This window comes from Artemia sp. Qi Xiang Cuo, chromosome 3 (assembly GCF_049724085.1).
Source record: "Artemia sp. Qi Xiang Cuo chromosome 3, ASM4972408v1, whole genome shotgun sequence".
In the NCBI taxonomy this organism is placed as follows: Eukaryota; Metazoa; Arthropoda; class Branchiopoda; order Anostraca; family Artemiidae; genus Artemia; species Artemia sp. Qi Xiang Cuo.
Window position 1 is genome coordinate 39136133 of NC_142796.1, and position 26641 is coordinate 39162773.

The window sequence follows — 26641 nt, forward strand, 5'->3', positions numbered from 1 at the left end:
CTGAACAAAAAAACAACTTCGGCGTGATGTAAACTTCAAAAAATTGAACCGTTTGTCTTGATTGATAAAAGTGAAGTGATTTTGCATGTGTAATTTTTTTCAGTTGCATTGCTAAAAATCTAAAAGCTAAATAAAAAAAAACTACTTGACCACGATGTAAACTTTAAAAATTCCTACTGTTTATCTTGATTGATATAAGGGAGCTGGTTTTGGGCAAATATATTCAGTTGTATTACAAAAAAAAAAATAAAATAAAAACTGAATAAAAAAAAGTACTTGGCCACAATTTTAACTTTAAAAATCAAACCGTTTGTTTTAATAGATAAAAGTGAGCTGATTTTCCGGGTGTAAATTTATTGCAATGTATTACAAAAATCAATTAAAAATTAAAGATAAAAAGTACTTGGCCACTGTATAAACATTAAAAAATCGAATCCTTTGTCTTGATAAAAGTGAGCTGGTTTGGCATGTGTAACTTTATTCATTTGCATTTCAAAAAAGTTAAAAACTAAATAAAACTACTTGGCCACGATGTAAACTCTAAAAAAGTCGAACCGTCTGTCTTGATTGATAAAAGAGAACGGGCTTTGCGTGTTCGAATTTATTCAGTTGAATTACAAAATACTAAAAACTGAACACAAAAACTACTTGGGTACGACGTAAACTTGAAAAATCGAACCATTTGTCTTGTTTGACAAAAGTGAAGTGATTTTGCATGTGTAAATTTTTTCAGTTGCATTGCAAAAAGCTAAAAACTAAATAAAAAAACTACTTGGCCACGATGTAAACTTTAAAAAGTCCAACTATGTATCTTGATTGATAAAAGGGAGCTGGCTTTGTGCAAACTTATTCAGTTGTATTACAAAAAAAAACAAACTAAGAACTGAATAAAAAAAACTACTTGGCCACAGTTTTTACTTTAAAAAATCAAACTGTTTGTTTTGATAGATAAAAGTGAGCTGATTTTGCCTGTGTAAATTTATTGCATTGTATTACAAAAATAAACTAAAAATTTAAGATAAAAAGTACCTGGCCACTGTATAAACATTAAAAAATCGAATCCTTTGTCTTGATAAAAGTGAGCTGGTTTGGCATGTGTAAATTTATTCATTTGCATTACAAAAAAGCTAAAAACTAAATAAAACTACTTGGCCACGATGTAAACTCTATAAAAGTCGAACCGTGTGTCTTGATTGATAAAAGAGAACGGGTTTTGCATGTTCAAATTTATTCAGTTGAATTGCAAAAAGACTAAAAACTGAGCAAAAAAACTACTTGGCCACGACGTAAACTTGAAAAAATCGAACCATTTGTCTTGCTTGACAAAAGTGAAGGGATTTTGCATGTGTAAATTTTTTCAGTTGCACTGCAAAAAGCTAAAAACTAAATAAAAAAAAACTACTTGGCCACGATGTAAACTTTAAAAAGTCCAACTATTTATCTTGATTGATAATAGGAAGCTGGTTTTGTGCAAACTTATTCAGTTGTATTACAAAAAAAAAACAAATACTGAACAAAATAGCTACTTGGCCACAATTTTAACTTTAAAAATTAAAATGGTTTGTCTTGATGGATAAAAGTGAGTTGGTTTTGCATGTGTAAATTTATTCAGTTGTATTACAAAAATAAACTAAAAATTAAAGATAAAAAGTACTTGGCCACTGTATAAACATTAAAAAATCGAATCCTTTGTCTTGATATAAGTGAGCTAGTTTGGCATGTGTAACTTTATTCATTTGCATTATGAAAAAGCTAAAAACTAAATACAAATACTTGGCCACAATGTAAAATCTAAAAAAGTCGAACCGTCTGTCTGGATTGATAAAAGAGGGCGGGTTTTGCTTGTTCAAATTTATTAGTTGAATTGCAAAAAACTAAAAACTGAACAAAAAACTACTTTGGCACGACGTAAGCTTGAAAAAATCGAACCATTTGTCTTGTTTGACAAAAGTGAAGTGATTTTGCATGTGTAAATTTTTTCAGTTGCATTATAAAAAGTTAAAAATTAAATAAAAAAAACTACTTGGCCACGATGTAAACTTGAAAAAGTCCAACTATTTATCTTGATTGATAAAAGGGAGCTGGTTTTTTGTAAACTTATTCAGTTGTATTTAAAAAACCAAAAAAATAAATAAAAAAACTACTTGACCACAATTTAAACTTCAAAAAAATAAAACTGTTTGTTTTGATGTATAAAAGTGAGCTGGATTTGCGTGTTTAATTTATTCAGTTGCATTACAAAAAAAAAAACAACTGAAAACTAAACAAAAAAAACTACTTGGATATGGCCATAATGTAAACTTAAAATATCAAACCGCTTGTATTGATTGATAAAAGAGAGTTGGTTATCCATGTGTAAATTTATTCAGTTGTATTAAAAAAAACTAAAAAACTTCTTGGCCACGATTTAAATTAAAAATAAAATCGAGCCGTTTGTCTTAGTTGAGATAAGTGATCTGGTTTTGCATGTGTAAGTATTTTCAGTTGCATTACAAAAAAAACGAACTAACAACTAAAAAATAACTACTTGACTACATTACAAACATTAAAAAATCGAAACGTTTGTTTTGATTGATACTAGTGATGTGATTTTGCCTGTGTAATTTTTTTCAGTTGTATTACAAAGACAAAAAAAAAAACACTTGGTCATGATGATTTGGGCTAAATGATAAAGGTTAGCCATTTTGCATATGCAAATCAGCAATTCTTTTACGCGTCTTCACTTTTTTCTTTTCTTCTGACAAAACATTATGCCGTGTTTGACTTTTATTTTTTAATTATTTATCTGTACTTTATAGATTTTTGTTCTTCCTGCTGTTGACCTGAAAATTCAGTTGAACGTTTTTGAGTTTGAGGAAAAGTCACCTATCCTCGTCCCAATTGGTTTATATGCCCGTCTCTTCGAGGATATCAGTTTTAATACTGAGAATAATACACAAGTTTTTTCAGACTGTTCTAAAATACCATTCGAGGTTGATGTTTCTGATAGAAAAGCTTTTATATATAACGGAGGCGAGTAATTTTTATCCATTTTTATATTTTTTTTAAGGATCATTTGGTGTTATGAGTGTTTTCAAAATGCTGTGAGGGATCTTTGGAGTGTTTGTTTGTTTTCAGAAGTGTTTCACGTTTTGAATGTTTTACAGTTAGATCGAAAAGCTTTTGTATATAACAGAGGCAAGTAATCTTCCCTTTTATATTTCTTTAACGATATTTTGATGCCATGTACGGTTTCAAAAGCGTTATTAGTGTTCTTGGGAGTGTTTTGTTTGTAATCAGAAGTGTCTTGTTTTCTGGGAGGATCTTAGTTTTATTTTTGTATTTCTTTGACAAATTTTGTTTTTTTAGAGTGTTTTAGAAAAAGTTGTAAGTGTTCTCGGGAGTGTTTTGCTTGTGTTTAGAAGTGTTTTGGCTTTTTTCTGGTTCGTGTGCTTTGGTCTTTGAGTGTTTTTGAAATCATTAAGAATGGTCAAGAGCCTAACAAAGGTCTAAGTCTTTTTTAAAGGTCAAGGTCTAGGCTTTAAATTACTTACGAAAGGAGTGGCAGATTTTAAGTAGGTAAAAAAGGAGAGTGTTTTTTGCTGTTAATACTGGGAAATAGAAAAAATACAGTCCAATTTGCAGATGCGTGGTCTCAGTTATTCTTTACGAGTGGTCATAATTCAGAAAGCTCTTACGAAGGAGCAGGGGATTGAACCTAAAGTATACTGCTCTACTTATGTCTGGAAGTTATTCCTGTTAGTCATAAAGACGTAATATTCTATTTAATATTCAGGTCATTAATATCTATTTATTTTAGTTATTCAAATTTAATTTCTGTTTAGGTATTTGTTTCTTTTTTTTCGTTTTAACTCATTAGTGAGCTTGGAGCTTGATTTATTTTTCTGACAATCAAAAGGCCTTTTGATTGTCAGTAAAATTTTGATTTAACCAGGTTAGGATTGATCGCTAAAATCATTTGGCATAAGAAAAGAAGGGAACAAGTCCCAAAAACTTTGGCTTAGTTGGCTTTGTTTTCCATTACTAATAATAATAATTTATTTGTAACCTTTATACACAAAAATGCACAATAGAGGAGTAAAAAAGAAAAAAACAAGACACGAACTACACAAGAACAACAATAATATTTTCGCTCAGCGAAAACACTTGGCACAAAAAAAAAAAAATTTCACTCATAATAGAAAACACCTTAATAAACTTAATATACGCTTTAACATATTGTAACTCATAATCCTCAGACTTAAAGATACATAATATGGTTTCATATTGTATACATATTTTATAGAATATATTGTATATAGATACCTATTTTGTGGTTACTGCACATAGGCTTTGAAATTCGTAACTTCAGCAGACTCTTAGCCCTCTTGAACTCTTCCTAAATAACATTCTGGCTTAAAAGAGCAATATTTTAGCCTGGCCATAGTGATTAGACGAAGATTTGAGAAAACTGATGAGACAAACATCAATTTTGATTCTAAGAAGGAAAAAACAAGCAAATAGAACCATTTAGCGTAATCTATCAAAATCGTAAGAATTAATTAATAAAACCTAAAAAAAAAACTAATTATTTTCGTTATCCTCTTTTTTGGCTTTGTTCTGGGACGAAGAAAAGGGACCTACTGATTGCCATACAGTCAAAGCTGCGCACTTTCTATGATCTATATACCCTATAATTATAACTTTATAATCCAGAAAACGAGTTTAACAAATAGAATGAATATGTTTCCGGAAAATTATTGAAATATATATATATATAATATATATATATATATATATATATATATATATATATATATATATATATATATATATATATATATATATATATATATGATATATTTATTTATATATATATATTTATATATATAATATATGTATATATATATAATCATATATATATATATATATATATATATATATATATATATATATATATATATATATATATATATATATATATATATATATATATATATATATATATATATATATATATATATATATATATATATATATATATATATATATATATATATATTATATATATATATATATATATATATATATATATATATATATATATATATATATATTCATATATATATATATATATATATATATATATATATATATATATATATATATATATATATATATATATATATATATATATATATATATATATATATATATATAAAGCCTAGATATTTGTAAAACTATATAAACTTATAAAAACTGCAAAATTATATGCAGTTCTAAAATATTTATGTATAATATTTAGAATAATTATATAAAGTTGCTAGGTGTTATAGCATAAAAACGTTACTTTTCCAGCTTTTCTGTTTGATCTGACTTAATTCTGTTGAATTAATTGTTCAAGTTTAGAGCAATATTTGTTTCCTGAAACCAAATTAGACTTTCAAAAGATGTGGTACGCAAGAATAAGCACTTTGTTCAATTTAACATTTTAATATAAAAGGGTTATAAAACATAAAAATAAAACTATTAGTTGATTCGAGTTATGAAGCATATTTCCATCTTAGAGAAATCATCATACATGATAGATTTATCCCCTTTTATTAGACTTAGCCCGCTTTTTTATTCTTTGGCTTTTATTAAATTTGGGGCTGAAGATTGGACGCCTTTTATTAAACATGTCACTATTTATGGCGCTGTTCTGACAAAATATTAATGCTTAATAATAATTACTACTTAACCCCAACACTTCTTTGCAGATATTACTCACTTGTCACTTCGACACACTTGTGCGCAAGCAATGTTGTCAAGCACTGGCGTTGGGTTTTCAAAACTAACTTTGTCGTATTCTCTTGGTGGAACCATCTTAAAGGATACTGTCACTGTAGCTACATATCGAAGACTTAAGCCTTTGGATCCAGTCGGGGGAGTAACAGTGCTTAGTCTCGGTGCTTCTCGCACTGTTGTCTTTGAGGGAGGACCTTTGCCATGGGTGACCAAACCATCTGGACATTTTTACAGAAGTATTTGGATATTTTTACTTTCTTTTGTTGGCTAGTTTATCATTATTCTTTACCATAAAATTGTGGTTTAGTTTAAAGGGGGAAAATCTTTCTTTTTTCTTATATAGGGCTTTCTAGATCACGATTCCTAGAGTGCATTTTTGCAACAACCTGGTGTCAGTTTACATATTAAATATTTTAATTATGTAAAATTGTGGGTTCGTAATTTTCTAAGTTAATTGAGGCTTTTAATACATTTTCTAGTGGGGGATTTTTTTTTTCAATAATTCATTTTGTTTTTTATAACAATGAAAATAATTAAATATGAAACAAATTTCCAGCATGAAATCCAAATCAGTGTATCAAAATTAATTGTGTTTTAATGCTTCTTTTTGGCTGGTGAGAATTTTCTGTTTCGTGGCAAGTAATCATAAATAATTAACAATAAAATTATATATTTTCATTTAATTAAGTAGGATTTTGTAGGACCGAGTTGGTATTTTTATTCTCCATATGAGTGGAGTCATAATTTGATTTTTTTATTCTTTTTAATTTACTTTTTAATGATTTTAATCATACTTGTTTGGGAAAATAACGGCATAAACTTGCCATGGACTTGGACCAAAATTCATACATTCTAAATTTCATTGACATATTCCTCTGACTACCCCCCCCCCCCCAAACAAAAAGGAAAGAAAAAACATAAAAATAGAATATCTCCTTAGATGCAATACTAAGATGTAAGGCTCTTAATTATAAACGCCGCGCTGATTTCTCGGTGGCGCGCCACCGATGAAGGACGTGGCGGCATAGACCAAAAGTTCCATACCGCGTCAGTACCATCGGCACGGTGGCGTGCCGCCGGTCTGTCTGTATTTAGCCTTATGTTTTTGCATTGATTTATCGATTTCGGTGTGCTAAGCAAGCTAGCGTGCTAAGTAATTTTTTAAAATCCACTGATATTGATCTTCTAACTGGAAAATAGGAATGAGAGCCTACAGACAGAGTAGACAGTGACTTATTTAAGGGGTGGGAGGCCTTGGCCAAAAATTCTACAAGACAAAACGATAAAAAATCGTAAAGAAGAGAGAAACAAATATAATTTGCCAGTGTCGTTGTCATGATTACCCAGTGTGGCCTCAAAAATTATTCAAAATTTCAGAAGATTTTCTTGACGAGCTTATTCTCTCACTTGCAGGAGATTTCTTGCAGCATAGTTTTCTTTTCATAATTTCTTCACCATAATTTCTTGCACTTGATTTCTTGCAGCATAGTTGGATAATTTATTTGAAGTTCCTCACAGCAATGAAAAGTTTCCCCCTTACAGATTCTGTTTTGCTTTTGTAGGTCTTTTAAGATTATTAACTTTTAAGATCCCAACTCATGAGTGGTAATATGGCATTCCATCCATGTGCTCTAGTTTCCAGTGTATTTCATTGCTTTTTTTTAAATCTTCGGATTAAGGATTATCAGTTTCTGTCTTTCAATTGACTCAGTATGCCACGAAGCAGCAAAATATTTGGAAATTAGAGAATGGCAGAGTGTCCTTGTCCGTAAAATTTTTCTACCTTTATAAAACAACCTCACAATGTCATGTATTAACAAAAGGTTTCAACTGCTTGGATGGATCTATGATAGTATTGAAAAGTCTCAACTGATTTTACTTGTTTTGAATTTTGCGCACTGAAAACTAGAGAGAGAGAGGGGGGGGGGTAATACCTTCTGTCGTTATTTTTCTTTTAAAATGCAGATGAAAAATTTACTCAGATCGATGGTTTAAGTTAAAAATAAAAAGCCGTGACTTGAAAGTATATTCTTGAATTGTTGCAACCAAGGCCATGTTTTGCTTATTATATTCTATTGCTCACTGTTCAACTAGGCGAAAAAAGATAAAAATAAAAATTGGTCAAACCAATACAAATGCAGTAAATTCGGTAAGTAAATAACGTATTTTAGGTCAGAAATAGATTTTATTTTCTTAATTTAAATTGGGCCGATTTGGCGAGACTACGGAAATGCAAAGTTAACGAATTTTGTATTTGACCATATCCGTTCAAGAAAATTCACTTGGGTTTCGGAAAGAAGAGGGGAATAAGATTAATATTTTGTGCAAAATTAAACCAAATCCTCAACTTTTTTTTCAAATTTGTCGAACGGTTTTAGATCTTGATTCGGCTTTAATTATATTTGATAATTAGACATATCCTCTTCCCCACGAGCCTTCCTTCGAAGAATTTTTGATTGTACTGCTGAATTTGGACCTTCTTTACCGGATCTTTGAATCGGTGTCAAAATTGAATTGAAATTTTGGCCCGTCTAAGATTCTGCTTCGTTTTTTTTTTTTCTCGGATTCACTATAACTTTTGACTTTTGGTCCAAATCTTACCGAATCTTAAAAGGTTGGTGGTGCTGCCCCAACCCCTCCGTTGCGACCCTCCAGCCTCCTAGAATAAAGATAGAAAGGAGCATCCATTTGCTTTTACACGCATTGCGGCATCTACTGTTCAAACTTTGTCCTAGTTAAGGTTTTCAAACTGGATCTGATTTAAATACAAGAAGGTGTTTGCAAGACGTTGTTTTTTGTTGTTTTTCTTCCTCTTCCCCCAAACGATCTGAGTCCTTAGCTTTTTTATTGTTCTGCTGCAAACGAAGAACAAAATCTGCTATTGCTTATTCAATAGCAAGACATTGAAAAGACTTTCCTCATTTGCTAGTTGTTTTTTTCAAACACATTTCAATTTTTGGTTACTATGGGCCAAGGTTCGTTTCTTATTAAGTTGTGGCTACTGGGGCACCATGATATGAGCTGGTATCGTGACAGTTTTATCAATCGTTCGTTTAGCCTAAGGACTGTTTTTTCTGTTCATAATGTGTATAATGCAAATTCCTTTATGGAAATAAGGAAAACTCGTAGTGTTTTCTACTATGGCTTTACCTGTTTTCAAAATACACTTGAATATTAGGTTGAATCAAGTGGCCTTCAAAACTCTTGCCCCCTCCCCCGCCACTTGTGGGGCATCTGGGTTAGATAGGCATATATGAGTAAATATCTAAATTTAGCTTTATTTGAAATTGATTCGAAGTTTTTTAGGCTAAGCGACCAACAAAACACGGATCCCACTAAACGTGTCATGTGTCATGTTTTCCTTACTTGTTAGAACATTTATTAACTTACATAAAAAAAGGACTTAGAGTTGACTTATATTGATGAAGGATCATATAAAACAAATGAAGTAAAATAAATTGATATAAATTAGAGTGACATAGATATTCTTGACCAATTTTTCACGACGTAATATAAAATAACGAGCAGTTTTTTTTTATTTAGTCAGGACTGTTATTGCATTTGATCTGAATTAAGAGGATTGTCACAAAGAAACTGACTTGTAAATGCATATCTGTGTATTTTGTATTATGTAAAGTCTAACAAGTAATTCGACTTAATGCAGACAGCTTTGTATGAATATCCTGTACAGTTCATGATAAGTAATAGTGAACTACAAACGTAAAATTTGACAAGTAATCCGTTGTGGAGCTTGAACTAGGAAGAGCTATTATAAAGCTTTTTGCTAGTTGTTATATCCACGAGATATTCAAACGAAAACTGGAATTGCATTATCTTACGCATACTAAAACCACTCTCTTCTGCTTACGGTTATCTTTGATTACATCATCTTGACAGTGGGCCGACAAGGACGATCTATGACAATCTGTCATTCTTCTCTCTGCATCTCTCTTCCAGCTGCAGAATGTGTCCTAGGCATCTCAACCTTTCTCTCGTCATAGCCATAGAAAGCGTGATTGAACAATATTTTTCGCACTGATTACTCTTTGAGATACGGTCAGTCAGCCGGGTACCCAAAACAGCCCGTAGTCAATTTATCTGGTCATCACTGTAGCTTCCAATATTTTAATCTTGGTTCGCAGACTTGTCTTTTCTATTCTTTCAAACCTTTTTCAACTGTGAAAAACACCTGGGCCTTGGCTATTCTACTACTAATATCTTCGCTGCACCCACCGTCTTCACTAGTAATACTACCTAAGTAAGTAAAGCAGTCCACTTGATCGATCTTCTCATTACCCGACATTTCCTCTTCACCTTCACTTATTCCCAGTCTTTGCGACTTAGTCTTCTTAACGTTAATTTTCAATCCTATTTTTTGCACCCTGAACTCGCAAAACCTCTAAAATTCAATTCATTTGCTAATATTTTCATTTAGGATGCTTAAATCATCAGCATAATCTAAGTCTAGGAGAGTTTTATTTCCCCAGTTGATTTCTTGACCTCCCATTGTCTTTGTTGTGGGCCTTAAGACAATATCCATCAAAATAATCCATATAAATAGGGACAGAACGTAACCCTGCTTAACTCCTGATTTAATATGAAGCCAGCAACCAACCTCATTTCCTACATTAACCGCAACATTGTTATTCTGGTATATTGCACTAATCACTTTAATGTATTTATCTGGTATACCATACTAGAATGGGACTTTCGCTAAAGCTCTTCTATCAGCTGAATCAAACGCTTACTCGTAATCTATTAGGGATTCAATGACTCAGGCGCTTCCCAATTATTCGTAAATTTAGTTGAAGCATACTCTCCCCTTCCTAAAACCAGACCGTTCTTCTCTTAAATTTCTTCTCCAATTTTATCACCGTTTTCTCCATATTGTTCTTCTCTTAAAACTTTATCTACAGTATCTCTTAGTCTAAAAAGTATCATCATAGAAAGTAATTTACTTCCAACAAAAACTAAGCTAATGCCTCTATAATCACCACGCGCACTCTTTTCACCTTTCTTATAAAGGGGTTTAATTAAAATTTTCCTGAAATGTATTCAGGAAAACTTTAAGTATTTCCCCTTTTCAAAAATCATATTCATAATTTTCAGTAATTTATATCCAACTTCATACCCATCATATTTGTGAAACTCATTTACCGAACTATCCGCACCCGAGGCCTTATTATTATATAGTCCTTTTAGTACTATTATTAAATTCTTCATCATCAAACAAGTCTTACTTTACATCCAAAGTGTCACAAACATTCTCCTTCTTTTCTATATCTTTTCCTATAAATCTATCTCAAAAGGTTAGCACATTCTCAAAAGGCTCTGCTCTTCTTTATTAAACTCTTTCATTATCACTAAATATGGCCCCGTTCATCTCTTGACTCTAAGTCCAAATTGACTATTCCCCTGAATTTATTAGCATGCAAGTACAATATTCTACTATTATGCCGTCTGGCTGCATCTTCCAGATCTTCGATAATTTTTTCCATGGTCTCCACTTCACATTTCCTTAATTCGCATTTTAATGCTTTCTCCCCTTTCTTTACATTTCTCTTACTTTCATTTGATTTATCACTTAAATGATTCTTTTACAAACCCCGTCTCTCTATTAAACATAAAGCATTTTCACTAATAGTAATAGCTGCGTTCCTAACATTCGTCCCTAAGACACCATTAGCGACTTCACATACAATTTTTCCGAAATTTTATCAATCCATCTTTTACATAGTCAATTTTAAACTGTTCTTGGAAAGTTTTTCTGAAATCCTCTTTCTGGAGTCTATCAACGTCATAACTTCCCTGAAGATAGTTACCCTTCCTAAATTTCAACTTTAGATTAACCCTAAACATTGCTAAATGGTTTTCTACTTTGAACATCAATAACAGTACTAATATATTTCCTAGGTTCTTGTATCGATCCTGCCAGTCTTCGGTTTACAATAACATAATCAATAAGGTTAGCTTTCTAATCATCATGAGAATAACAGGTTTACATATGGGCCATTTTATGACCAAACACCGTATTGGTTATAACTAGATTATTATACCTATAAAACTGCAGCAATCGTTAACCATTACTATTTTCTTTTCCTACACGAAATTTACCTAGGCTAGAAAGCAATCTGTCCTTATTTCTACCAACCTGGCCATTGAAATCCCCTAATAAAAATAACATAACTGTCTATTTGTTCCTCTAGCTGTAAATAAATTCATATCAGTGACTACTATCTTCATCAATCGGATCTACAGGGTCATATGCTACTATGACTGATACCCTTCACTTTTTAGTCCTAAAATGTGCAACTGGCATTCTATTATTAATTCCTTCCCAACCTAAAGAAGACCTATTAGTTTCCATATTCATCATAAGTCCTACTCCTTGCCTATACACCCCTCCCCCTTTTCCTGAGTAAATAAGTTCTATTTAACCTAATTTTACGTTTCCTACATCTAGGATATGAGTTTCTGAAACTCCTAATAAGTCCAGTTTGAAGCGTCTGAATTTGTCAGTAAAAATGTCGATACGATAGTTGTATTTTAACGCGTTAATAGTCCAAGTTGCAATTTTCATATTCTTTAAATCATTGAAATTATTTTGGCCTCAGAAAAGTAATGGTTCCAGAACCATTGCTTAACGGGTACTAGCACATCTTCTCAAGTCAAAACGAAGCTGGCTCAGAACCAGACAGCAGCAAGTCCCTGGGACCTCCAGTTGAATGGAGGCTTTGTGCAATCCTGGGCCCATCTTGGTCACAACATGGTTTTCTACACTTGGCGATGCTCTTCTATCAACAAGAGTCAAAATCATATCAAGCCCACTCAAAACCCACCAAAACCGATCAAACCCAGAAGAATTATCCATTAATCAGAATCCAGTTTGAATGCTTTGTCCTTTACTAGGTTATTATTTCCTCAAGGGGCGCCGCTCCTCAAATTTACCCTGCAGTGCTGTTAGCCGTCACGGTTTTGGTCAGGAAAACTCGCAAAAAGTCCATCCTGATTCCACTATGAGGACATCCTGATTCCACGCAAGCTGGATTTTCCTTTCGGGGAATAGGCACGGAGAAAGGAACTTATGACGGAGCGGAGACCCCAAACCATCTCACAGCACCAGAACAGGTCCAACCTTTTATACTTAGGCTATCCTCGTCAGGGCATTTATTTTTCGATTACTTTTTCTATTATTTCATTAATTTTGTTCTTGTTTATTTTGTTTTCTCTATTTAATTTTTAATTGTTCTGTTTACTTCAGTGAATGTTGAAAATGGAACTGTTGTGAAATCGAGTTCTGCAAAAATGATCTTGGACGAAGAATCTGGAAGAAAAGATTTCTACTCAATGACCGTCTCGTGTATGGAAATTGGAGAAACAAAAGGTAAGCTAACACGAAACTATTTTTCTTACTTTTATATGGGCAGTTCAGAGGCCGAAGTGATGGAATTGTCAAAACATCCACCGAAGAAATTCCAAGAAGACGTATTGATAGATATATTTGCGGGTGGAATGTATGGCTATTCTTTTATTGTGTTTGCATATGTGCTTTGAGAAAATGTGCTTAATGTTATTTTCGCTTCGAGCAAACTTTGTTAATTTTTTGGGACTGTGGGTCAGTGGTGTTACTTGAGGCTTAGTTAGAGTCGATCCAGCTCCTAATCGGTACCTGGAAAAATCCAGGTAAACAGGAAGGATTTGCTAAAGCGCATGATTACTGTACACCAACCTGGCTTTGCACTCTGTGGCTCAAGGGCCAAGAAACGGAGATCAGGAAATCTGTTAGGGACTATAAAGTCTAGCGCCGCATCCTTTCGTTAATATTTAAACATTAAATTGTTATCTAAGATTATTGATTTTAATAACAAATATTAAAAGCAGTTTGGCTTGGTCGTCGAGAGAGAGAGAGAGAGAGAGAGAGAGAGAGAGAGAGAGAGAGAGAGAGAGAGAGAGAGAGAGAGAGAGAGAGAGAGAGAGAGAGAGAGAGAGAGAGAGAGAGAGAGAGAGAGAGAGAGAGAGAGAGAGAGAGAGAGAGAGAGAGAGAGAGAGAGAGAGAGAGAGAGAGAGAGAGAGAGAGAGAGAGAGAGAGAGAGAGAGAGAGAGAGAGAGAGAGAGAGAGAGAGAGAGAGAGAGAGAGAGAGAGAGAGAGAGAGAGAGAGAGAGAGAGAGAGAGAGAGAGAGAGAGAGACCTGAAACCTGAAAGCTTATCAGTTCAAAATTTTACTGTAATTTTTATGTTTATTTTCAGTATTAAATACAAAAGAAAATCTTTGTAATACAATTCGTTTTCAGTAAAGTGCCATGACGCAGTAGGTTTTAGACTTGTACAGTGAGAGAAGGAGGCGATACCCAAACTCTTGTTTATTGTGATTTTTGTTCGTTTCAAGCTTGATTTGCATATTCAATTTAAGTTTCACTCGTTTTAAGATATATTTATTCATTTACGTTAGTATCTATTGTATGTTTGTTTGCATTGATTCTTTATTTAATTTCTGTTTCTTTTGAGTTTCATTTATTCTTTAATAACAAAATATTTTTTTTCGTTTTAAGCTTGATTTGCATATTCAATATAGGCATTACTCGCTTTAAGATTTATTTATTCATTTATATTATAACTTGTTGTATGTTTTTTTGCTATGATTGTTTATTTAATTTCTGTTCGTTTTGGGGTTTCATTTATTCTTTAATAGTAATTTCTGGTCGTTTTAAGTTGGAATTTTAACAGGTATTTGTATCTGCTGATCTAAAGTTTAAAATGACCATTATTTTTATTTGAAAACTTCTGTTTTTGCAAAGTTTTTTTTTTAATTAATTATTGATAAAAGCCACATTTCTGGTAATTTGCACTAGTATGTAAGAATACATCAGGATGAATATGAAAACTAAATAAAGTTTGTCCAGATTTCTGCATTGCCAACAGCACATTTTCGTTCTGCAAGTTTTATCTGCTCGTAAGGCAAGGTACCTGGGCAAGTTCTGGAAATTTGGCCCGAGGCTATTCTGGCTGAGGTGGCTGCTGTGTAGACCAAAGAATAAACTGACTCACGAGAGAGCTAAGTTTAAGCCTATTTTTTGAATGTTTTTATTTTATTCCTCTTGGGGATGGGGAGGACCCTCTTCAGAAGTTATATCGGTATGGTACTGGTATAGTTTTATTATGTTTGTAACACTGTATACACAAATTAACCAATGACTTGTGTCCTCTTTATTGGGGATCCACCCCGTACCTCCCCGTTGGTCTACCACTGATATGAAAAAAACATTGACTTGGTATTTATTAAGGTAAAGAAAAAAAGGTAAAGAATACGGCATCGGAATTTATAGTCCCTACCGGTGGTGCTGATTTCCGTTTGTTGGCCCTTCAGCTTGGAAGTGCAATGGGGGTTTGGGGGCCAACTATCCTGTGCTTTCGCACACCCTTCCTGTTTACATTCCCCAGATTTCTCCAGGTACCCATTTAAAGCTAGGTGGACTCTGGCTGAGCTTACAGAGTCACGCCACTGACCCCCGTCCCAAACCAAATAATTGGATACACTAGGATTCGAATCTTGCATTTATTAATAATACTAAATCCAGATTTTTGAACAAATTTTAGTGTTTGCGGGGGGGGGGGGGGTAGGCTTCCAGTATAAAGTGCAGGACGAAAGGACTACATGCCACTCGCAGTTTTGACTTATTAAATCTAGTTTTCGTTTTTTACCCCTTAGGGGAAGGAGGGGGCAGTGGACTTGTAGTTTAAATTGTCAAATAAACTATATTATCTTTTTATTTGTTTAAGTAACCCTTCGCGTTGGAAACTTAGCCTCGTCTACAAATCCGCATCCAGTTTCGATTGAGTCTTCTGTTAATGTCGTATGCGCTGAGCCCACATCCGTTGAACTTCGAGCAGAAGTGAAGAGACCAGAAGGCGCACCTCTTGACCTTTGCTCAGTGGATTCCCTTACACAAAGGGTAAGCTTTGAAATATTTCTGTTTTCAATTATCTGTTGGGAAAATATATAAAGTGGACCCCCGGTAATGTGACAAACGTTTTGCATGGTAGTGTCGAACTATCGACTTTGTTGAATTACAGAGTACTGTCTAAAACCCCCTATAGTCTCGATTTTTTTTTAACAAAAGACTACCTTGTTATCCGACAATTTATAGATCCAGTGACAAGACCAATCATACGTCATTATGTATGTCGAATTTAGTAAATTAAACTACACACTAGAGATCTTACGTTTTGTTTAAAATTAACGTCATTAATGCTATAGAATTTACAAAAAATAATAAATTTGCACTACACATTGGTTTGTACATTGCAACTTATGCGCTTGATCATATGCTCTTACATATACACTCTTACAAAAACTTTTAGTTAAGATCATAATATGAATCATTCAGTTTATGGAACATGAAAATATTCACCATTTCTTTTTCAACATTGTTGAAAAGTGAGACCAAAGCTTTGCCCCTCAGTCTTCTCAAAAATAAAAGTTCGTTTTGGGATGCAGCTTTCTCTTGGGCCCATTGGAAACCTCGCTCAAACCCGGCGTCAATTTTATCTTAATCTATCACTTGCAGAGTAGTTGCAGTTACATCGTCGTCATCTTTCATTAAGGCCATCCTTAATGATGGCCTTAGTCCGTTGATTTTGATTTGAAGTTATCAAGTATTTTGCAGTAGGTTGCATATGGTTGCAGCAAGACATGGCTAATTGTAGACAGAGAAAAGCCAAGACAGATAGTTCTTTTTGTCAGTCCGTTGATTTTGAATTGAAGTTATCAAGTATTTTGCAGTAGGTTGCATATGGTTGCATCAAGACATGGATAATTGTAGACAGAGAAAAGCTAAGACAGATAGTTCTTTTTGTCAGTCCGTTGATTTTGAATTAAAGTTATCAAGTATTTTGCAGTAGGTTGCATATGGTTGCATCAAGACATGGCTAATTGTAGACAGAGAAAAGCCAAGACAGATATTTCTTTTTGTCATTCTTTTGTTTGCAGCACATGGGCAGTAAAAGCTTCCTGTCTTGGGAGTCAGTTGACCTTTTGACCTGAAAATTTATCACTAAATGGATTGGAAGCTCAACTGACTACTAAGGTGCCAGTACTTATGCATTCTATGCGTATGTGTGCGTCATCTTTCTGATTAGTTTCTTCCAATCCGGCTTTACAAACTGAATGACATGCTGATCCATTGGTTGAATCAGTGCAGTGTAGTTTGGTGGAAGAAACATTGCAGTGACGCATTTACCCTCAGTTGTCAGATCTTCTTGGACGGATGACTGGGGGCGTTATCAGAGGCAACGCTATAGCGTTGCCTTTAGTAAAGGCCATACGGCTCCAATGTTTTTTATTTATTATTTATTTATTATTTTTTTCCCCCAGAGGCACTTCATATGGAAGGGGTCATCGTATAAACTTCAAAGGGGGCTCATTCGATTGAAAATCAAGAGTTCTAGTGCCCTTTTTAAGGGTCAAAAGTGATTGGAAGGCTACTAACACTCCTTCCATGCCCACCATTTTCCCAAAAACATCCAATTAAAAATTTTGAGAAAGCCAATTTGTTTTACGCAATTAATTTTTGGAAAGAAATGATATTTTTGTAAAAGAAGCTTCCCCAACAGGCCTCAGGACACGGGTTATAAATTATGCCCTGGGGCATATAAGCTTTTTATAGAGAGTTTTGTTATAAAAACTTTAAACAAGATTCATTAGATTGTACATTGAAAGGACTTGTGTCCTTTCTACAGGTAAAAAGTGATTTGAGGGCAGCTAACCCCCCTCTCACGCCCACCTTTTCCCCAGACACTTCCAATCAAAATTTTGAGATAGCCATTATGTTCAACGTAGTTGAAAATTTGCAAATTAGGTCTTTGAGGATGACAATCCCCCACAGCCCTCAGAGCAAGGGTTGTAAGTTATGATCTGGGGGCATATAAGGTTTTTACAGAAAGCGTTGTCGTAGAAACTTCAAAAAGAGATCATTTGATTGCCTAGTGTCCTTTTTAATAGTCAAGAGTGATTGGAAGGCAACTAACACCCCTTCCACGCCCACCATTTCCCCAAACACATCCAATCAAAATTTTGAGATAGCCATTTTGTTCAAAGTAGTTGAAAGTTCTAGGAATTATACTTTTGAGAAGGACACTCCCCAACGTTCTTCAGAGAAAGGGTTATAAGTTATGCCCTGGGGGCGTATATGGTTCTTATGGAAGGAATGCTCGTATAAACTTCAGAGAGGGCTCATTTAATTGGAAATTGAAAGTTCTAGTTCACTTTTTAAGCCTCAAAACATCGGAGGGTAATCAGCCCCTAACACCCCCCCCCCCCCCCACGCCCTTTTTTCCCAAATGCATCCTTTAAAAATCTTGATATAGCTATTTTGTTAAAAATAGTTGAAAGATCATATAACAAAAATTCTGGTGTCGATACAACCCCTCCAGGGCCCAGGGGCAGGCGTTGTAAGCTATGCCCTGGGGGAATACAAGGTTCTTATGGAAGGGATGCTCGTTTAAACTTCAGAGACGGCTCATTTGATTGGAAATTGAAAATTCTAGTTAACTTTCTAGAGTCAATAGAGATTGGAGGGCACCTAGCCCTCCCCCTCCACGCACTTTTTTTTTCAAACCCATCTGATAAGAACTTTGAGATAGCCATTTTTTTAAAATAGTTCAAAAACCATGTAACGAAAACTCCGGGGTTGACACAGCCCCCCCATGGCTCGAGGGCAGGCGTTGTAAGTTATACCCTGGGGGAATATATGGTTCTTATGGAAGGGATGCTCGTAAAAACTTCAGAGAGGGCTCACTTGATTGGAAATTGAAAGTTCTAGTTCAGTTTTTGAGAGTCAAAAGAGATTGGAGGGCACCTAGCTTAAGCACCGCCCCCCCCCCCTCCCCACGCCCCTTTTTCCCGAATGTATCCGATAAAATTATGTGATAGCCATTAAGTTAAGATTTGTTCAAAAGTCAGATAACAAAAACTCAGGTGTCAACACAACCCCCCAGGGCCCGGGGTAGGAGTTGTAAGTTATGCTCTGGGGTGTATGTGGTTCTTATGAAAGGGATACTCGTATAAACTTCAGAGAGGGCTCAGTTGACTGGAAATTGAAAGTTCGAGTTCACTTTTTAATAGTCAAAAAATATCCGCGGGCAACTAGCCCCCCCCCCACGCCTTGTTTTTCAAAACCCATCTGATGAAAATTTTTAGATAGACATTTTGTTAAAATAATAGTTCAAAGGTCGGATAAGAAAAAACTCCGGTGTCAATACAACCCCCCGGGGCCCGGGGAAGGCGTTCTAAGTTATGCCCTAAAGGCATGTATGGTTCTTATGAAAGGGATGCTCGTATAAACTTCATAGAGGGATCATTTGATTGGAAATTGAAAGTTCTTGTTCACTTTTTAAGAGTCAAGAAATTTAAGGGCAACTAGCACCCCCCCCCCCCCGCGCCCTTTTTCCCCCAAACTCATCCGCTACAAATTTTGAGATAGCCAGTTTTTTGAAAATTGTTCAAAAATTAGATAACAAAAACTTCGGTATCGACACAGCCCCCCAGGGCCCAGGGGTAGGCGTTGTAAGTGTTGTCCTGGGGGCGTGTATGGCTCTTATGAAAGCGATGCTCGTATAAACTTCAGGGAGGGCTCATTTGATTTTTAATTTTTTTTTTTTTTTTTAAATTTAAAATTTTTGCAATCAAAAATAAACAAAAATTAATAAAAAAAAACTCCGAAAAATATGTTTTTCAAAGAAAAGTAAAGGTCATTTTAAACTTAAGCTGAGCAGCTACAAATATCTGTTAAAATTCAAACTCAATACGACCAGAAATTACCATTAAAGAATAAATGAAACCCAAAACGAACAGAAATTAAATAAACAATCATAGCAAAAAACATACAACAAGTAATAAAATAAATGAAAAAATTGATCTTAAAGCAAGTAAGGCATACGTTGAATATGAAAATCAAGCTTAAAACGAAAAAAAATATTTTGCTATTGAAGTGTAAATGAAACTTAACACGAACAGAAATTAAATAAACAAACATATAGTAGGTATTAACGTAAATGAATAAATAAATCTTAAAACGAGTGAAACTTAAATTGAATATGCAAATCAAGCTTGAAACGAACAAAAATCAATATAAACAAGAGTTTGGGTATCGGCTCCTTCTCTCACTGTAAAAGTCTAAAACCTACTGCGTCTTTGGCGCTTTACCGAAAACCAATTTTATTACAAATATTTTCTTTTGTCCTTAATATTGAAAATAAACATTAGCATTTTAGTAAAATTTTGATCTGATGAGCTTTCAGCAATTAATATCATTATGCATCAAATATTCAGTTCAATTTATTAGTTCTTTCTAAAGCTGTTCAAGACGAATATAGTTTCACTACAAACAAGAGTTTGGATACTGCCCCCTTCCTTAACTGTAAGTAAAAACCATAAGCCTACTTTGTCATTGGCGCTTAACTGAAAACAAATTATATTACAAATATTTTCTTTTCCAGTTCCTACAATCTCACAGCATTGAAAATAAAAATAAAATTACAGTGAAATAAATTTTTGAACTGATGGATCTTTCAACAATTAATATCATTATACATCAAATATTCAATTTGATGTTGTTTATACTTTCCAAAACTGTTCAAGACACATATAGTTTTCAGTAAAGCGCCAATGACTCAGTAGGTTTCAGACTTTTACAGTGAGAGAAGGAGGCGATACCCAAACTCTTGTTTGTAGTGATTTTTGTTCGTTTCAAGCTTGATTTGCATATTCAGTTTAAGTTTCACCCGTTTTAAGATTTATTTGTTCATTTTCGTTAATATCTATTGTATGTTTGTTTGCATTGATTGTTTATTTAATTTCTGTTCGAATTTAAGTTTCATATATACTTCAATAGCAAAATATTTTTTTTCGTTTTAAGCTTGATTTTCATTTTCAATCTCAGCATTACTCGCTTTAAGAGGGGACACCAGTCCAAAGCCGTTTCGACCGATTCGAGCCCTTTTCGTGGTCGGCAGAGAGGCTCAAACACAAGGGTATCAGATTTCACACAGACTTGAGTAAACAAACTTGAAGAGGGCGACTTCCAGGGGTTCCTTACGCTTTCAATATTAGTTACATTTTGCCAGTACATCCAACTTATTCGCACAATTTGTCGAATGTCCAACTCTCAAGCTAACGCTTTCAAATTATACACACCAAATAAATCATTTCAAGAGCTAAAGCTTCACTAAATCAAAGTCCAACTGACCGCTTTTGAACAAAAGGAAGCGTTAACCCCCTCAGCATAATTTATGCGCCCACATCCGTTTGATTCCAAGTATTTTAGGCTCTTTGTCGGGTGATAAGCAATTTGAAACGTTGATATGTAAAGTATTCAAAGGGACTGCAGTCAGCAAGTGTTTTTTATAAAAATATGCTGCAATTGCTTCAACAGAATGTTTTTCGCTGCATTTTTAAGTACCAATTACGACAATATTGACTGCAGCGATCTTGCAGGCAAACCCAAAATAGGTTTTTGAGTTTTTTTGGGATTTCAGGAAACATAGGTGTCGGCATTAGCATTTTGCTAAATCAAAATGTTCACCTGATTCTATTCTATTAGAAAAGACTGAGACCGCCTAACTGCCTCAACTATTAATGTCAGTCAAACTCAAAACGCTTACTATGGGAGCGATAGGAAGGTCGCTTCAAGTATGGTCGCCCCTTAAGATCTATTTATTCATTTATATTATTACTAGTTGTATGTTTTTTGCTATGATCTTTATTTAATTTCTGGTCGTTTTGAGTTTGATTTTTAACGGGTATTTGTATCTGCTGAGCTTAAGTTTAAAATGGCCTTTACTTTTCTTTGAAAAACTTATTTTTCGGAAAGTTTGTTTTAATTAATCAAGAAGAAATAATGCTTTTTGAAGAAACGCGTGATCTTTCAATCATTTTCTTCTTCATGCAGTAATGCTTCAAGAAGCATTTTTTAAACTACTTTTTCGAAAGGTCTTTTATCATCCACGCCCTTATTTGTTCATCATGCTACTACTACTAACAACTCCCTGCAGTACCAAACCACCTGAGGCCAACACAGCTACGCACGCTCCTCCTCTACCCCAATCTATTCGAAGTCTCCCTCTTTACAACCTCTCAAAAATTACTATTTCCCTTGAATCTTTGCTTACATCATCCCACCCCATTCGGGAGAACCTGCTTTTGGTTTTACCCTAGATGGTTGGCCGACAAGGGCGATCTTTGGTAATCTGTCCTCCTTCTTCTGTAGAACGTGTTCTAGCCATCTTAACCTTTAGGTTATTATAGTCAATCATAGTGTACAGGTTAATCAATGTTTTTGAATATACGTGGTATATTAGATTTTCCAACAACCCTCTTCTTTAGCGCGTGTGTACCCGCAGCGTTAGCACATGGTAATATGGTTACACGTTCTTTTCTTACGTTTCTTCCTGGTAGGATTTTCCGCTATAATTAGTGAACGTTTTGTTGGGTATCACACGCCATAAGGGGCTTGATTCATTTGCATTGTACACCTATGACAGCTTAAAATTTAAATCACTTATATTTTGCAAAATCTCAATATGAATGGCTCTCCACAGGTGGCATCATTTGAAAGTTTCTTTCCTGAAGTAGTCATACAACGTATAACATGACCGCTTTTGAAATGTTTTCGCCATCCCTGCCTAGCCACAAATTATTTTATTTTTTTTTATTTCCTCATAAAAAAAAATGCTAAATATGGATCTTGAAATGGATGCATTCTTATTTCTTTCCTGAAGAAAACACATGTACTACTTCTTCCACTTCTGGGTGTTTAACTCTCTCAAATTTAAAAAGTTTTTATTCTTCTCGTATTTTCTTTAATGTCAGAAATTGTAGATCGGCCTTCTAAACTTGCTAAACTACATAGATTCACTTGCTAAACTATGAGTGGTGTTTTTTTTTTAATAAATTTACTTTTAAATTTAAGTAAATAAATATAATTTTTTGAAATAATTTTGCGTTGTGTACTTATCTTCAAACGGACCTTACTTACAAAACACCTGTCGTACGTTTCTGGTTTCACTCCTCACTCTTAAGTGGAAACTTAGATTTTTATTACTATTATTATTATTATCAACAAATGGGTCAAAAAACACCACATTGAAATCTTCATATAATACTAACAAAACTAGACATTACCTCTTACTATCAAAATAGGTCCCGACGCATATTAGCGTGAAATATGTGGTATAATAAATTATTTGATCAAACCTTAGATTTTTTGTACCAAATAAAAACTACAGGCTTCACTTTAGGAAAATATGATTTTCTAAGAAAAATCATTATCATTCGCAGTTCTATGGTAGATCTTTTAAAATAAATTCAACTATACCTATTTATTAACAAATGGGTAACACAAAAAAATAAAACATTGGCATCTCCATATAATTCTAAAAAACAAAACTAAACATTATCACTTACTATCAAAATAGGTCCCGACGCATGTTAGCGTGTTTGGGACGGCCAAAAAAAGGACACTTCAACTACTAATACACCTCCTCGGAAACAAACACGGAAACAATTTTCGGAACGCAATTTTTTTAATAGTTGTACAACAACCAACGATAAATCGTAAAAAATTCCGGTTTTCAATAATGAATAGACCAAAGATGGAGCCAGGGGGCATTGTTTTTTCATTTTATGTCCTTCGTACTTGGAACAAACAAGCAGTCAAAAAATATAGCACAATAGGTTTCTTATGATAAAATGGTCGATCAATGTCCGTCTATATTGAAGGTTGTAACATGATAGAGGTCAAAATGGCCTCGATCCAACAAAGACCAAAACGTGGAGATTTTCATTCCATTGGAATAATGTTCCCCCTCTTCATCAAGCAAAGTTCTATAATAAAACCTTTATTCAGAATATGTAGCAAAATTTTTCCAAATATAAAAACTTTACAAATATTCCTTTCATTAAAAAATAATAGAAATTATAATTAAAACAAAAAGAAATTAATTTCAAAGAGCTCCCCCCCCCCCAAAAAAAAAAAAAAAAAAAAAAAAACAACAACTCATAATTCTCCTCATAATTCTGAATATATGAAAAAGCCGATCATTATGTTAGATGGCATTCTACAAGCATCAATGAATTTATGAACAAACTTATCGTCATTTAAGCTGTATTTCGTTCTTTTTTATAGGTAAGATCTCAGTCTTATGAAGATTTGGTTCTGGCTGTTACGTTACGAGATATGCAAAGTAGAAAGTTTGACAATATTTCATCCATTGAGCTACATTGGATTGTCTCTGATAAAAAACTTGCAGTTCTTGAATCAGAGGAAGATATTCTTAATCGAGAGAACCAAAATGACGTTCTCCACCATTCAAGGCCAAAGTGTAAGTATCGAACTTTCCTTATTCCAAAAACAAACCTTGTTTCCAATCAATTGTTACTTAGGTGCTAAAGTTTTGTTCCTAGTTAAACAGCTTCCCCCTCAGTGTCATCTTGAATTCCCGTACGAAATAATAAAGAAAAAAAAACCTGAATTTAGAAAAAAACGAGGGTAACTTTCATAAAGCGAATGAAGAAAACAAGGTAGTTATTTCGGCAAAGGCCTTTGCAAAGGTGTCCAGTGCAAAGATATATATGTACAAAAGAACTTTTATATATAAGAAATATATATAAAAGAAAAGAAGAAAGAAAGAATGAAAAATACTATTAAAGAAGAAATTTTTTTCGTTTTTTTATTCCCCTTGTTGTGTGTCTTTATTTTCTTTCTTTTTTCGTTCTTTGTTTTCCTATCACGTTTCCTGTGTGAATATATCCAGTTAGTTGAAATGAATTTCGACCACTGATATCCTCTTAACTCTTAACTAATATGATGAAAACCTACATAATGAAAACCTTGAACAAAAAGTCATGAACAGATTTTCGCCCATGGATCTCCTCTTAATTCTAATTAAGATGATGAAAACCTGCATAATGAAAACATGCAACGGAAACCTTGAATAAAAAACTACTAACAGATTCTGGCAACATAATTTCCTCGTATTTCTAAACAATGTGATGAAAATGCTGCAGAATGAAAACGTTGAATAAAAGTCATGAAGATAATTTCGGCCACGGATCCCCTCGTAATTCTAACTAATATGATCAAAACCCGCTTAATGAAAACCTTGAATGAAGAGACGAGAAACCATCTCTTTTTCTTCCCTTGTTTGATACTGTCCCTCGTTATGCTTAGTTATGAGCACATTTTATATATTATACTGCCTTATCATTATTGACTTCTTTTCGTCCAACCACACAGCCCGAGGTTCAAGATATCCGGAGGAAGTAAGGACAGACAGGCACGTAACAGCCGTCAGAGGCGCGTGAATGAAGTTTATTCTATGTCAAACTGTTGCCATCACAGTGCCGTTAAATAGACTTACCCCAAGCTCATCCAGAAACAAGGGGGAGGAGCTTTTTGTTCACGAAGAGCAGAAATGACATGCAATAAGCTTGCAGGTATATTCTGTCTACTGTGGTAATAAGTGTTTGCGATAATTTTTAGCTATTTTAATGACTTAATACGTCCGCTAATGGATATCGTCGTTTGTACAGTCGAAACGTTGGAAATTCAGAAACCCAAGGTTATATCCCATCTAGCTAAACTATGCATGCTGGATTGATTAGTCAAATTTATACTCTAGCTTCGTCTTTATGCTAGGTACTTAGGTTTTTTTTGTGTGTTTTTTTTTCCTACTTTATGGTCTTTGTTTTTTTTATTATTATTTTTTAACTTAGTGCTATTTAAAGGCTCTATCAAACAGTTCGTGGTTACGAACTGTACGTAAGGAGCGACCCGGCTCAATAGTAACCGAAACTCTAAAAACCGGAATTTTGATACCCATCGATACATCAATAGAATCAGGTTTTTTTCTGATTTCAAATATATAAGTTTCATTAAGTTTAGTTTTACCCATCAAAAGTTACGCACCTGAGAAAATTTGCCTTATTTTCGAAAAAAGCGAGAAATACCTCCTAGCAGTCATAGAACTTTAATGAAAAGTCCACCGTCGGATTCAACGTATCACCGAATCCTACTGTTCAAGCTCCTATCTGCAAAAATGTGGAATTTTGTATTTTTTGTCAGAAGAAACATCAAGGATGCGTTTTTTTTTTTTTTTTTTTTTTTTTTTTTTTTTTTCTAGGGCTGATCGTATCGATCCAGTAGTCCTAGAATATCGTAAGAGGGCTCACTTGAACGGAAGTTAAAAGTTCTAGTGCCCTTTTTAAGTGACCAAAAAAATTGGAGGGCAACTTGGCCCCCTCCCACGCTTTGTTTTTTCCCAAAGTAACCCAATCAAAATTTTGAGATAGGCATTTTGTTTAGAATAGTCGAAAATCTAATAAATATGTCTTTTAGGTTGACTTAAACCCCCACAGTTCCCGAGGGAAGAGCTGGAATTTATGAACTTTGCCCATTGTTTACATATAGTATTGGTTAATGGAAGTATAAAGACGTTTCAGGAGGGATTTTTTCCTGATGGGGGGGGGTGTTGGAGGAGGGGGTTACGGGGGAGGATCTTTCCATGGAGGATGTTTCATTGGGGGAAGGGACATTTCTATGAAGGGGCGCCAAATTTCCCAGCATTATTCAAAAAACGATCGGAAATTAAACAAAAAAACTAGTTTTTTCAAGTGAAAATAGGAGCAACATTAAAACTTAAAACAAACAGAAATTATTACGTATATGAGGGTGTCCGCCCCCTAGTCAATACTTCGCCCTTTTCGCTAAAGTTTTTTTTAGTAGTTTCAAAGGAGCTATCAATTGTAATTAACCGGCCTTCGGGATTCAGGGGTTTGTGATTCAAACTTGCGACCTCAGAGGTGTGGCCACCTCAAATTAA

General features: G+C 34.0%; 1 protein-coding gene across 1 annotated transcript in view; it reads left to right on the forward strand.

Moving 5' to 3' along the window:
- The window catches only part of Gp210 (nucleoporin 210), a 179545-nt gene that overhangs the window by 63332 nt on the left and 89572 nt on the right, over nt 1-26641 (forward strand). The window contains exons 9-13 of the mRNA XM_089085873.1: nt 2799-3012; nt 5739-6002; nt 13028-13150; nt 15545-15717; nt 23947-24142. Of these exons, the coding sequence (XP_088941999.1) occupies nt 2799-3012; nt 5739-6002; nt 13028-13150; nt 15545-15717; nt 23947-24142 (970 nt within the window). The remainder of the gene's footprint in view (nt 1-2798; nt 3013-5738; nt 6003-13027; nt 13151-15544; nt 15718-23946; nt 24143-26641) is intronic.